At 51.6% G+C, this 14,926-nt stretch overlaps 1 protein-coding gene and 1 long non-coding RNA gene across 2 annotated transcripts in view; one reads left to right on the forward strand and one right to left on the reverse strand.

The window, feature by feature from the left end:
• Nucleotides 1–14,926, reverse strand: part of LOC140356062 (uncharacterized) — a 334,871-nt gene that overhangs the window by 206,703 nt on the left and 113,242 nt on the right. The window lies entirely within an intron of this gene.
• On the forward strand, nt 381–12,876 carry LOC140356056 (uncharacterized). The gene is made up of 7 exons (XM_072440773.1): nt 381–1,860; nt 2,369–2,477; nt 4,143–4,280; nt 5,080–5,236; nt 12,243–12,338; nt 12,481–12,596; nt 12,672–12,876. Exons 1-7 carry the CDS (start codon nt 537–539, stop codon nt 12,676–12,678), a joined length of 1,947 nt encoding a protein of 648 aa, XP_072296874.1. The 5' UTR covers nt 381–536; the 3' UTR covers nt 12,679–12,876.

Genomic DNA, 14,926 nt, shown 5'->3' on the forward strand with positions numbered 1-14,926 from the left:
TAAGATATCAGCTTTTTCATGTAAAGTGTAGCTAATAAATAAATAAAGATCCGTGAGAGAGATTCTGCTTGGATCAATAGTGAAGATGTGGAGGCCTTACAATGTGACACGTCACTGCAATGTTGCCTTTGTTTTATTGATTTGTTTATCTGTTTTTAAATACTATGGCATATTCTGAAGTAACTATAGCCTTTGAATCCACTGTATCCTTCGTGTAAGTGGCTCAGTATTGTGCATTCCTCCACTAAACCGACCTGCTCTGTCCAGTTGACACCTGCGCGTAACGTTTGCTGAGTAAACCCGGTGCAGCTGCGGCGAGGGCTGGCTTAAAAGACCTTGTTTAAAGGTTTGACTTGGTACGTAAGTGACTGGAGAGTTCGTTAAACGTCCCAGCACAGCCCTCAGCCCTCCTCTTCTACGGACAGACCTCCTGGGATCTGATATGTGGTGTAAAGACGCGGAGCAGGGAGGCTGCGTGATACAGGTCGTGAGCTGACTTCTGCCTCAAACAAAAGGGACTGGTCTGTTTTACTGCAATGGCACAATGGACACTTTTATGTCTCTATTTTTGTCAAGCACTGGCTCCACATGCCAGTGCGCAGACTCAGCGCGGGGACCCGTGGAGACACAGGATCCAATGGGAGAATAACGGCCAGGTGTACAGCCTGATGAGCACGGGCGCGCAGTACCAGGCCCCGGGACAGTACAGGGGCCCGTCCCGGCTCTACGTGAACAACAACGGGAGGAACAACCAGCCCAGTTTGCGCAGACCAGCCTCACCGCACAGACCCGCACAGTTTGCGGCTCCTTTCCAGTACGCGCCGGCCACGTCAGGGGCCAGACACCCTATGATAAGCGCGGGGACCACTCGACTTCAAGGCACGCCACAGTTCACTAAGGCAAACGCGTCTGCAGGAGCATTAACTGGATCTGGATCAGCAAGGACTGGTGTAGGACAATCATCCCAGGACACGAGGAGCGAAGCTGTAACTCGGACCCAAAACCAGCCTTTACGCACGGTGCCAGACCCTGTAACCCGGACCCAAAACCAGCCTTTACGCACGGTGCCAGACCCTGTAACCCGGACCCAAAACCAGCCTTTACGCACGGTGCCAGACCCTGTAACCCGGATCCAAAACCAGCCTTTACGCACGGTGCCAGACCCTGTAACCAGGACCCAAAACCAGCCTTTACGCACGGGGCCAGACCCTGTAACCAGGACCCAAAACCAGCCTTTACGCACGGTGCCAGACCCTGTAACCAGGACCCAAAACCAGCCTTTACGCACGGGGCCAGACCCTGTAACCAGGACCCAAAACCAGCCTTTACGCACGGTGCCAGAAGCCGTAACCCGGACCCAAAACCAGCCTTTACGCACGGTGCCAGACCCTGTAACCAGGACCCAAAACCAGCCTTTACGCACGGTGCCAGACCCTGTAACCAGGACCCAAAACCAGCCTTTACGCACCGGGCCAGAATCTTTGCGGCGGACACAGATCCAGCCGTTACGGATGGTGCCAGAGTCTCTGACAGGGACACAGACTCAGTCTTTACACACTGGCCCGGAGCTGGCACTTGTCTCCAGGGATCGCGCACAAACGGACCAGTCCATCCCAGGACCTGTTCCTGCTCTGGACAGAGACCTCGAGGTCCCTGTCCCTTTTCCAGCCCTAAACGAGGACATTACTAACGATGCTGACACAAACACAGTGGACGTGGTTAACGATGACCCTCGCAGCCCGTTTAAAAACCACAGGAACTCAGTCCTGTATAATCCATATTCGAACAGAGCGCGGGCCGCGGCGCGTCCTCCGCGCCCTCCTCCCGGGACCGGCTATGGCACCAGGCTCTTCCAAAACGGTGAGTTCTGTGGGGCCTTGATGACCAACAATGATGGGAATGTTGAGCATTTCATGTAAATGTGTTATTATTCATTGTTTTTTCTATTAACATTAAGTAAAAAAAAAAAAAAAACATTTAAAAAAGTAAAATGATCAATGTTTAAAAAAAAATCGAAGAAAAAAATACCATATTCAATGACGAATTGGTGCAGTAAGCTTCAAGATGTATTTGATTTATTGATGAGTTTGAACTTAACTAACCTTAACCTTAGCCTCATACATCAATGTGCACGAGACTATACAATCAATTTCAGGATTCATTTTTCTATTAATTTGGAATTAAACACTGCTCAAAAGGTCCTGACAAAAATTCATAGTTAAGTAAAATTGACTTAATTATGAATTTTTGTCCTGTTAATGTAACAGGCCGTGTCTCTCTCTCACTGTATGTCTCTTTCATTCTCTCCTCTCTCTGTGCCTCCCTCCTCTCCCTCCTTCCCCCTCTCTCTCATCCCTCTCTCCTATAGGCCTCCCCGACTTGGCACCGGACCCATATGCCATCCAGGCTGGCACTTATGTCCAGCGAATGCAGATGTACGCTCTCCGCTGCGCTGCTGAGGAGAACTGCCTGGCCAGGTGAGTTGTGAACAGCACAGACACTGAGCCCATCACACAGGAATAACTGGCTTTCTTCTCACACTTCAAACCAGAGGCCTTAAAACATTTGGGCTGTTGCAATGTCCCAGTTTGAGCCGGATAATCCTGGTGTTAAACTCAACTGGTGTAGAACCCAAAGTCCTGCCAATGCACGCATGTATTGGACTGATTTCATGTCTTCAAGCTGTGGAAATGTTAGGATAGAAACCTCACTAACAGCCAGAACTTATACTCTATTAAAAATAGCACAATAGGATTGTCAAAACAGTTTATACACAGATATTAGGAAATCAATACTGAAACTTTTATAATAAATTAGACTCTCATTTGGACTAGTATCAATATATTAATTAACTAATTTGGACCTTTCTTAGTTTTAGAATGGTTTAGATTAAAAAATGACTATTATTTTGTGTTGAAAATTGTACTGAACCTTTTTCTTGGAATTGTTACAACACTAATCCAGAAAGTAGTGTGTGACCCCTGCAGTTGTCTGGACTGAATCATGTCAAAGATGGTCAACATATGTGGACAAAGAATAATTGACAGTGCCAAGTATACTTCAGAATATTGTGCTTTAAAAAGGTGACAAGTCAAAGTCTTACAGGTCAAATGTTTTGTCCAAGTGATTGTCCAACAAAATGTTCTGCCAACACATGAATGTTCTGGACTGGTTTTCCCCAAAGCATTTGGCGAAATGGATCAAACAACCGGTAAATCTGTTTTTTCCACAGGTATTTTTAGACTTTTTCCAGGATTCTAGTTAAAAGGCCCTAAATTGTAGTGTTACAATTATTAGTATTTCTATTAGAGGTGTGGCAATATACAAAGATATACATATATATTACATTCAGTTTAGTGAAACAGTATCGATATCGTGGGCTGCTGTATTGATATATTATCATTGGTCATTTACTGAATTATTTAGTGATTTTGTTGCTTGTTTAGAAAAAGGAAACTTGTTTATGCAAAATGTTTGACAAATTTTTAAAATGGGTGTATTTCATTTTAAGTTTGTGCAGGTCACGGTTTAACAATTAAAAACGTTATTGGGTTCTTTAAAAAATAGTGATACCGTAGAATATCATGATTCCAAGCCCTAGTTTCTATTATTATGATGACTGTAATTATTGCCGTGGATGAAAATAAACACTGAAATCCTTAACAGTCGAATAGAATACCATTTATTATGTGACCAAACGTTATTGAATCAAACATCAGGATTTCATTATGATTATAAACAGCCTGGTCTTAAAGCTGTTTGCATTATAGGGTTAGGGTTAGGGTATTATATTGAAGAATAAGAATAATTCACCACATCAAAATTGGGATAAACCCGACACTAATCCAGACCAGGACAAAGCTCCATATCGGGGCAAAAACATGCACAATTTAGGACCAAATGTGAGTGCAACCTTAGTCACAGTCAAATGAGCGGCAAGAGACAGTATTCCTGTCATTTTTGGATATTTTTTAATAAGAAATGGCAAAATGCTCGACACGCTGACACGCTCAAACATCCCTCTGTACAGATTTATCACCGCCACTTCATCTTTCCTTGCACTGGTGCCGTCTATTGCCACGGTTTACGCTCAGATTCCCATGTCCCGTGCTGTTCTGCTCTGATGTGTCTGTCCTCCTCAGGTCGGCCTACAGCCCCACGGTCCGGGACATCGACTTCAGGGTCCTGCTGCGTTTCCCTCAGAAAGTCAGAAACCAGGGCACGGCCGACTTCCTCCCTGTGAAGCCGCGATATCAGTGGGACTGGCACAGCTGTCACCAGTGAGTGTGGCATTCAAAAGAGCAGTAGTTATTATTATTGTGACCCAACATCTGAAAGTAATGGATGTTTTACACTAAGATTTGTAGCTATTATTAATTATATGATGATGTTTTTTTAGGCATATCGTCTAAGCTTCAGTTGTGCATTATAGGTTTTCCCTGGCCTAGTTTATACTCAGTTTAGTAATTGACTGTAATTTCTTTAGTTTTATCTTTGAGGTGCAACACGGGTTTCCAAACTTTTTAGGCCCGGGACCCCCAAAATAACTATGCACCCGAGTCAGGACCACCACAGTAAAATGAAAAAGACTGTTTCAAGATTCAAGATTGTTTCAAGTTGTAAATCTTTTCAAGTTAGATTTATTTATATATATTGTAGTAGTTTATTGTGCTATCTGACCCAATTTCACTAGGACATACTGCTTTAAAAAAATGTTTTAATACAGTGTCATAATTTTAGAATTCTCCGGTTTCCCCAACCACTAAAAACATGTACAATAGTTTGGTGTATGAATAAGAGTGAATGCGGGACAAGGAAATTAGCCCATGGCCACAATAAGCGTGTTTACAGCATGTATTTCATGTATGTTCATCAATATGCACTGTCCCGACAAAATAATATAAACAAATAAGGCAAAAGAACAATAGTAAAAATACCAAATATTGTGAATCTATAGAAAGTGTTTTTTTTATAAAGTATACCTCAGCCTTAACATTAACCCTAACTCAAGTGCAGTGAAATATTACGAATGTTTACAATGTTTACAAGACTCATTCTCTTACGATATGTGTCTCAAAGGCACTACCACAGCATGGAAGCCTTCAGTAACTACGACCTGTTGGACGCCGTGACGGGGAAAAAGGTGGCGGAGGGGCACAAGGCCAGTTTCTGTTTGGAGGACACGAGCTGTGAGCCAGGCTTCAGGAGGAGATATGCCTGCACCTCCCACACACAGGTAAAGGGGCGGGGCTGCACCTCCCATACACAGGTAAAGGGGCGGGGCTGCACCTCCCACACACAGGTAAAGGGGCGGGGCTGCACCGCCCACACACAGGTAAAGGGGCGGGGCTACACCTTCCACACACAGGTAAAGAGGCAGGGCTGCACCTCACACACACAGGTAAAGGGGCGGGGCTGCACCTCCCATACACAGGTAAAGGGGCGGGGCTGCACCTCCCACACACAGGTAAAGGGGCGGGGCTGCACCGCCCACACACAGGTAAAGGGGCGGGGCTACACCTTCCACACACAGGTAAAGATGCAGGGCTGCACCTCACACACACAGGTAAAGGGGCGGAGCTGCACCTCCCACACACAGGTAAAGGGGCGGGGCTGCACCTCACACACAGGTAAAGGGGCGGGGCTGCACCTCACACACAGGTAAAGAGGCGGGGCTGCACCTCCCACACACAGGTAAAGGGGCGGGGCTGCACCTCACACACAGGTAAAGAGGCGGGGCTGCACCTCCCACACACAGGTAAAGGGGCGGGGCTGCACCTCACACAGGTAAAGAGGCGGGGCTGCACCTCCCACACACAGATAAAGGGGCGGGGCTGCACCTCACACACAGGTAAAGAGGCGGGGCTGCACCTCCCACACACAGGTAAAGGGGCGGGGCTGCACCTCACACACAGGTAAAGAGGCGGGGCTGCACCTCCCACACACAGGTAAAGAGGCGGGGCTGCACCTCCCATACACAGGTAAAGAGGCGGAGCTGCACCTCACACACACAGGTAAAGGGGCAGGGCTGCACCTCCCATACACAGGTAAAGGGGCGGGGCTGCACCTCCCACACACAGGTAAAGGGGCGGGGCTGCACCGCCCACACACAGGTAAAGGGGCGGGGCTACACCTTCCACACACAGGTAAAGGGGCGGGGCTACACCTTCCACACACAGGTAAAGAGGCAGGGCTGCACCTCACACACACAGGTAAAGGGGCGGAGCTGCACCTCCCACACACAGGTAAAGGGGCGGGGCTGCACCTCACACACAGGTAAAGGGGCGGGGCTGCACCTCACACACAGGTAAAGAGGCGGGGCTGCACCTCCCACACACAGGTAAAGGGGCGGGGCTGCACCTCACACACAGGTAAAGAGGCGGGGCTGCACCTCCCACAGACAGGTAAAGGGGCGGGGCTGCACCTCACACACAGGTAAAGAGGCGGTGCTGCACCTCCCACACACAGGTAAAGAGGCGGGGCTGCACCTCCCACACACAGGTAAAGAGGCGGAGCTGCACCTCACACACACAGGTAAAGAGGCGGGGCTGCACCTCACACACACAGGTAAAGGGGCGGGGCTGCACCTCACACACACAGGTAAAGAGGCGGGGCTGCACCTCACACACACAGGTAAAGGGGCGGGGCTGCACCTCACACACACAGGTAAAGAGGCGGGGCTGCACCTCACACACACACACACACACACACACACACACACACACAGGTAAAGAGGCGGGGCTGCACCTCACATACACAGGTAAAGAGGCGGGGCTGCACCTCACACACACACACACACACAGGTAAAGAGGCAGGGCTGCACCTCACACACACAGGTAAAGGGGCGGGGCTGCACCTCCCATACACAGGTAAAGGGGCGGGGCTGCACCTCCCACACACAGGTAAAGGGGCGGGGCTGCACCGCCCACACACAGGTAAAGGGGCGGGGCTACACCTTCCACACACAGGTAAAGATGCAGGGCTGCACCTCACACACACAGGTAAAGGGGCGGAGCTGCACCTCCCACACACAGGTAAAGGGGCAGGGCTGCACCTCACACACAGGTAAAGGGGCGGGGCTGCACCTCACACACAGGTAAAGAGGCGGGGCTGCACCTCCCACACACAGGTAAAGGGGCGGGGCTGCACCTCACACACAGGTAAAGAGGCGGGGCTGCACCTCCCACACACAGGTAAAGGGGCGGGGCTGCACCTCACACAGGTAAAGAGGCGGGGCTGCACCTCCCACACACAGGTAAAGGGGCGGGGCTGCACCTCACACACAGGTAAAGAGGCGGGGCTGCACCTCCCACACACAGGTAAAGTGGCGGGGCTGCACCTCACACACAGGTAAAGAGGCGGGGCTGCACCTCCCACACACAGGTAAAGAGGCGGGGCTGCACCTCCCACACACAGGTAAAGAGGCGGAGCTGCACCTCACACACACAGGTAAAGGGGCGGGGCTGCACCTCCCATACACAGGTAAAGGGGCGGGGCTGCACCTCCCACACACAGGTAAAGGGGCGGGGCTGCACCGCCCACACACAGGTAAAGGGGCGGGGCTACACCTTCCACACACAGGTAAAGGGGCGGGGCTACACCTTCCACACACAGGTAAAGAGGCAGGGCTGCACCTCACACACACAGGTAAAGGGGCGGAGCTGCACCTCCCACACACAGGTAAAGGGGCGGGGCTGCACCTCACACACAGGTAAAGGGGCGGGGCTGCACCTCACACACAGGTAAAGAGGCGGGGCTGCACCTCCCACACACAGGTAAAGGGGCGGGGCTGCACCTCACACACAGGTAAAGAGGCGGGGCTGCACCTCCCACAGACAGGTAAAGGGGCGGGGCTGCACCTCACACACAGGTAAAGAGGCGGTGCTGCACCTCCCACACACAGGTAAAGAGGCGGGGCTGCACCTCCCACACACAGGTAAAGAGGCGGAGCTGCACCTCACACACACAGGTAAAGAGGCGGGGCTGCACCTCACACACACAGGTAAAGGGGCGGGGCTGCACCTCACACACACAGGTAAAGAGGCGGGGCTGCACCTCACACACACAGGTAAAGGGGCGGGGCTGCACCTCACACACACAGGTAAAGAGGCGGGGCTGCACCTCACACACACACACACACACACACACACAGGTAAAGAGGCGGGGCTGCACCTCACATACACAGGTAAAGAGGCGGGGCTGCACCTCACACACACACACACACACAGGTAAAGAGGCAGGGCTGCACCTCACACACACAGGTAAAGGGGCGGGGCTGCACCTCCCATACACAGGTAAAGGGGCGGGGCTGCACCTCCCACACACAGGTAAAGGGGCGGGGCTGCACCGCCCACACACAGGTAAATGGGCGGGGCTACACCTTCCACACACAGGTAAAGATTCAGGGCTGCACCTCACACACACAGGTAAAGGGGCGGAGCTGCACCTCCCACACACAGGTAAAGGGGCGGGGCTGCACCTCACACACAGGTAAAGGGGCGGGGCTGCACCTCACACACAGGTAAAGAGGCGGGGCTGCACCTCCTACACACAGGTAAAGGGGCGGGGCTGCACCTCACACACAGGTAAAGAGGCGGGGCTGCACCTCCCACACACAGGTAAAGGGGCGGGGCTGCACCTCACACAGGTAAAGAGGCGGGGCTGCACCTCCCACACACAGGTAAAGGGGCGGGGCTGCACCTCACACACAGGTAAAGAGGCGGGGCTGCACCTCCCACACACAGGTAAAGGGGCGGGGCTGCACCTCACACACAGGTAAAGAGGCGGGGCTGCACCTCCCACACACAGGTAAAGAGGCGGGGCTGCACCTCCCACACACAGGTAAAGAGGCGGAGCTGCACCTCACACACACAGGTAAAGGGGCGGGGCTGCACCTCCCATACACAGGTAAAGGGGCGGGGCTGCACCTCCCACACACAGGTAAAGGGGCGGGGCTGCACCGCCCACACACAGGTAAAGGGGCGGGGCTACACCTTCCACACACAGGTAAAGGGGCGGGGCTACACCTTCCACACACAGGTAAAGAGGCAGGGCTGCACCTCACACACACAGGTAAAGGGGCGGAGCTGCACCTCCCACACACAGGTAAAGGGGCGGGGCTGCACCTCACACACAGGTAAAGGGGCGGGGCTGCGCCTCACACACAGGTAAAGAGGCGGGGCTGCACCTCCCACACACAGGTAAAGGGGCGGGGCTGCACCTCACACACAGGTAAAGAGGCGGGGCTGCACCTCCCACAGACAGGTAAAGGGGCGGGGCTGCACCTCACACACAGGTAAAGAGGCGGTGCTGCACCTCCCACACACAGGTAAAGAGGCGGGGCTGCCCCTCCCACACACAGGTAAAGAGGCGGAGCTGCACCTCACACACACAGGTAAAGGGGCGGGGCTGCACCTCACACACACACACTGGTAAAGAGGCGGAGCTGCACCTCACACACACAGGTAAAGAGGCGGGGCTGCACCTCACACACACACACACACACACAGGTAAAGAGGCGGGGCTGCACCTCACATACACAGGTAAAGAGGCGGGGCTGCACCTCACACACACACACACACACACACAGGTAAAGAGGCGGGGCTGCACCTCACACACACACACACACACACAGGTAAAGAGGCGGGGCTGCACCTCACATACACAGGTAAAGAGGCGGGGCTGCACCTTACACACACACACACACACACACACACAGGTAAAGAGGCGGGGCTGCACCTCACACACACAGGTAAAGAGGCGGGGCTGCACCTCACACACACAGGTAAAGGGGCGGGGCTGCACCTCACACACACAGGTAAAGAGGCGGGGCTGCACCTCACACACACAGGTAAAGGGGCGGGGCTGCACCTCACACACACAGGTAAAGAGGCGGGGCTGCACCTCACACACACACACACACACACACACAGGTAAAGAGGCGGGGCTGCACCTCACACACACACACACACACAGGTAAAGAGGCGGGGCTGCACCTCACACACACAGGTAAAGAGGCGGGGCTTCACCTCACACACACACACACACACACAGGTAAAGAGGCGGGGCTGCACCTCACACACACACACACACACACACACAGGTAAAGAGGCGGGGCTGCACCTCACACACACACACACACACACACACACAGGTAAAGAGGCGGGGCTGCACCTCACACACACACACACACACAGGTAAAGAGGCGGGGCTGCACCTCACACACACACACACACAGGTAAAGAGGCGGGGCTGCACCTCACACACAGGTAAAGGGGCGGGGCTGCACCTCACACACAGGTAAAGAGGCGGGGCTGCACCTCCCACACACAGGTAAAGGGGCGGGGCTTCACCTCACACACAGGTAAAGAGGCGGGGCTGCACCTCCCACACACAGGTAAAGGGGCGGGGCTGCACCTCACACAGGTAAAGAGGCGGGGCTGCACCTCCCACACACAGGTAAAGGGGCGGGGCTGCACCTCACACACAGGTAAAGAGGCGGGGCTGCACCTCCCACACACAGGTAAAGGGGCGGGGCTGCACCTCACACACAGGTAAAGAGGCGGGGCTGCACCTCCCACACACAGGTAAAGAGGCGGGGCTGCACCTCCCACACACAGGTAAAGAGCCGGAGCTGCACCTCACACACACAGGTAAAGGGGCGGGGCTGCACCTCCCATACACAGGTAAAGGGGCGGGGCTGCACCTCCCACACACAGGTAAAGGGGCGGGGCTGCACCGCCCACACACAGGTAAAGGGGCGGGGCTACACCTTCCACACACAGGTAAAGGGGCGGGGCTACACCTTCCACACACAGGTAAAGAGGCAGGGCTGCACCTCACACACACAGGTAAAGGGGCGGAGCTGCACCTCCCACACACAGGTAAAGGGGCGGGGCTGCACCTCACACACAGGTAAAGGGGCGGGGCTGCACCTCACACACAGGTAAAGAGGCGGGGCTGCACCTCCCACACACAGGTAAAGGGGCGGGGCTGCACCTCACACACAGGTAAAGAGGCGGGGCTGCACCTCCCACAGACAGGTAAAGGGGCGGGGCTGCACCTCACACACAGGTAAAGAGGCGGTGCTGCACCTCCCACACACAGGTAAAGAGGCGGGGCTGCACCTCCCACACACAGGTAAAGAGGCGGAGCTGCACCTCACACACACAGGTAAAGGGGCGGGGCTGCACCTCACACACACACACTGGTAAAGAGGCGGAGCTGCACCTCACACACACAGGTAAAGGGGCGGGGCTGCACCTCACACACACAGGTAAAGAGGCGGGGCTGCACCTCACACACACACACACACACACACACAGGTAAAGAGGCGGGGCTGCACCTCACATACACAGGTAAAGAGGCGGGGCTGCACCTCACACACACACACACACACAGGTAAAGAGGCGGAGCTGCACCTCACACACACACACACACACACACAGGTAAAGAGGCCGGGCTGCACCTCACATACACAGGTAAAGAGGCGGGGCTGCACCTTACACACACACACACAGGTAAAGAGGCGGGGCTGCACCTCACACACACAGGTAAAGGGGCGGGGCTGCACCTCACACACACAGGTAAAGAGGCGGGGCTGCACCTCACACACACAGGTAAAGGGGCGGGGCTGCACCTCACACACACAGGTAAAGAGGCGGGGCTGCACCTCACACACACACACACACACAGGTAAAGAGGCGGGGCTGCACCTCACATACACAGGTAAAGAGGCGGGGCTGCACCTCACACACACACACACACACAGGTAAAGAGGCGGGGCTGCACCTCACACACACAGGTAAAGAGGCGGGGCTTCACCTCACACACACACACACACACACAGGTAAAGAGGCGGGGCTGCACCTCACACACACACACACACACACAGGTAAAGAGGCGGGGCTGCACCTCACACACACACACACACACACACAGGTAAAGAGGCGGGGCTGCACCTCACACACACACACACACACACACACAGGTAAAGAGGCGGGGCTGCACCTCACACACACACACACACACACACACAGGTAAAGAGGCGGGGCTGCACCTCACACACACACACACACACACAGGTAAAGAGGCGGGGCTGCACCTCACACACACACACACACACACAGGTAAAGAGAGTGGAACTCAGTGTGTGTGTGGGTTTGAAGATCCTGCAGCTTTAGTACAGTTCTAAACACAGAGTGCTGTTTCCTTTGGAACTGAAGCACTTCCTCTGTGTTCAGGGCCTGAGCCCCGGGTGTCACGACGTCTACGCTGCCAACATCGACTGTCAGTGGATCGACATCACCGACGTTCCTCCAGGAAACTATGTGCTCAAGGTTAAAATAATACTCTCATGAATGATTATTGATTATGTGTCTGCTGTAAAGTGGTGTGTCCTCGTGAGCTGATGGATCAATCATCCACGATCATTTACACTCGCTGTTCTGTCCAGAGACATTTACTCATCATGTTTCCCAGGTAACGGTCAACCCGAGCTTCCACGTTCTGGAGTCCGACTTCACCAATAACATCGTCAGGTGTGATGTCACTTACACCGGCGTTTACTCTCAGACCAGAAACTGTCGGATTGCACGGTGAGGCCAGCAGTGAGAACCGTTCATAATGATATGTTTGGGCCATTTTATATTCTTTTTCTTTTCTTTTTCTAGGAGTTAAGCCCCTTTTCCACTACATTTGGGACAAATCTAAACTTGTTGGTGCTACTTTCCTTCACTGAGTCAACTTTTGGTTGCCTAAAAATGACATTACTTTTGCTTTACAGTGTTCAGTATGGGACGTATGTAAATGAATGCATGTCTGAATGGAAGGTATGAATGAGATGTTTTGTGTAAAAATGTGCCTTAAAGTAATGATTTTGTAAGTGCGCTGCAATAATAAACTGTTGTTATTACTAAATGTTCTGTTCTTTATTACAATAGGCCTACTATTTTATCATATATTTATATTCAAGTACTGACAGACCTCAAAACCCCCAAACCATACTAATCGTGTGCTTATGCAGAAGTGATTTGTGTAGATTTTTGGGGAAGTATTTTCTCCCATTGCTGGATAAACACAGGCAAAATAAATCCACATTTTAAAACTATAATAAGCAGCTTATATGGCTCTCTCGCTTCACAGCAAGAAGGTCCTGGGTTCGAGTCCCGGTCTGTGTATCTTTCCTCCAGCTGCTCCTGTTTCCCTGCCATAAACAGTATGTATATAAAGCATACGCTGGTGCTGGTGCATGAACCAGAGTGAATGTGGGACACATGTAAATCAGCCCATGGCAACAATACAGCGTGTTTTACATGTGTGTCATGCATGTTCATTAAAATGCACCAAAAAGTGGGAGTTGGCTGTTCATCTGTTCATTCTGTCCTCTTGATTAAAAATATTTTTCACTTCTACTGACAGAAAACATTATTTTGATTGTTAATTACCTAGTTAAATGATGAAATCAGGATTGTGGTCCCACGCGTGACTGCTGACTCACTACAGTCTGGATCAACAGGCAAATGTGTGAGTCGCTTGACTAAAGCTGTGGGAAATGTAAATGAGTTCAAATGATCCATCATAAAAAAGCATCTATGGCAGACATGTCCAAACTAGGGCCCGGGGGCCAAATGCGGCCCTCAGACCAATTTTTGTTTGCCCTCCAGCTTCCTGCTTTGCTGGCCCAAACAACAAAAAGTAGTACTTTTTACTGTCAAATTGGGAATGATTCACTTTGTCACTCAACAAATTCGACATTGTCAAGTTGTTTTTGGCCCTCTGCCCCTTATAAGTTTCAAAATGAGGCCCTTGGTGAAAAAAGTTTGGACACCCTTGATCTAAGGGTTTCAGAATTATGTGAAATTGGGACTGTTGCCAAATCATAATTTTAAACAAAATCTGATATCTTTTAAATGGTGAAACGTCCTCAAAATGTCACCTATAACATAAAAAAACACATACATTATTTGCTTATGCTTCTCACAGAACTATAGGCTTCATGGGTAATTAAAGGTGCCATAACATGCTTTTTTTCACGTTTCGTAGTCTATCCTAAGTGTATAATTGATAATAATAAGGGTTGTGCAACACTCTTAACATAATAGTTAAGAAATATCACCCAGACCTTGGACCCCCTCACCAACCCGGAAATGCAGACGGCTTGGTTTGATATTCGCCCCCACCCTTGTGAAGAGCGACCTGGCTCCCCAACCCGTGACGTAGTCTCAGAGAGCGCGTGTGTGCCCCGCCTACCCGTGACGTAGTCTCAGAGAGCGCGTGTGTGCCCCGCCCACCCGTGACGTAGTCTCAGAGAGCGTGTGTGCCCCGCCCATCCGTGACGTAGTCTCAGAGAGCGTGTGTGCCCCGCCCACCAGTGACGCAGTGTGTCCCCCACAGCTGTCTGCTTCGCGCTGCGCAGCTCCGCGCGAATGAGTGAGAAACGATAGAACTTCAGATCAACACTACTTTGAGACTAAATAAATCTGGTGCCCGTCAGTTTGGAGATTGGAGGAAAGGAGATAGTCTGTAATATAGCTAAACACTGCGGGAATCAATCAAAAAAACACTATGGGTACATATATGAAGCACAAATAGCAATGTAAGAAGGTTAAAAGCTGTGAAAAGTCGATTTTGCATGTTATGGGACCTTTAACAATGAAATATTGTACTGTGGAAATTATGTTAATATCTTACCTCATGCTTTAGATTTATTTATGTTAGTGTACATATTAAACCTACTTTCTCTTGGTCGATAGCAGGAAATAACATGACACAGCAGCTAAACATAAAGGGCAAAGTGAGAGAATCCAGGATGACAGTATGAAACACCAGGCAGATGACATAATAACAGCATTTTATTCACATATATTCAGTTCAACGAGGTAAAGGAAAGCTAGAGAGGAGGTTTGTAATCTTTTAAGTTTTATGC

Source organism: Eucyclogobius newberryi, unplaced genomic scaffold, assembly GCF_026437365.1.
Source record: "Eucyclogobius newberryi isolate DKJ021-1_F unplaced genomic scaffold, fEucNew1.0.hap1 SCAF_12, whole genome shotgun sequence".
NCBI lineage: Eukaryota > Metazoa > Chordata > Actinopteri > Gobiiformes > Gobiidae > Eucyclogobius > Eucyclogobius newberryi.

Excerpts from the sequence above, each read along its gene's own strand:
- LOC140356056 (XM_072440773.1), top strand. The coding sequence starts at position 537 with ATGGCACAATGGACACTTTTATGTCTCTATTTTTGTCAAGCACTGGCT. Across the intron at positions 4,281-5,079 it reads GACTGGCACAGCTGTCACCA|GCACTACCACAGCATGGAAG; the intron begins GTGAGTGTGGCA and ends TGTGTCTCAAAG. Across the intron at positions 12,339-12,480 it reads CAGGAAACTATGTGCTCAAG|GTAACGGTCAACCCGAGCTT; the intron begins GTTAAAATAATA and ends CATGTTTCCCAG.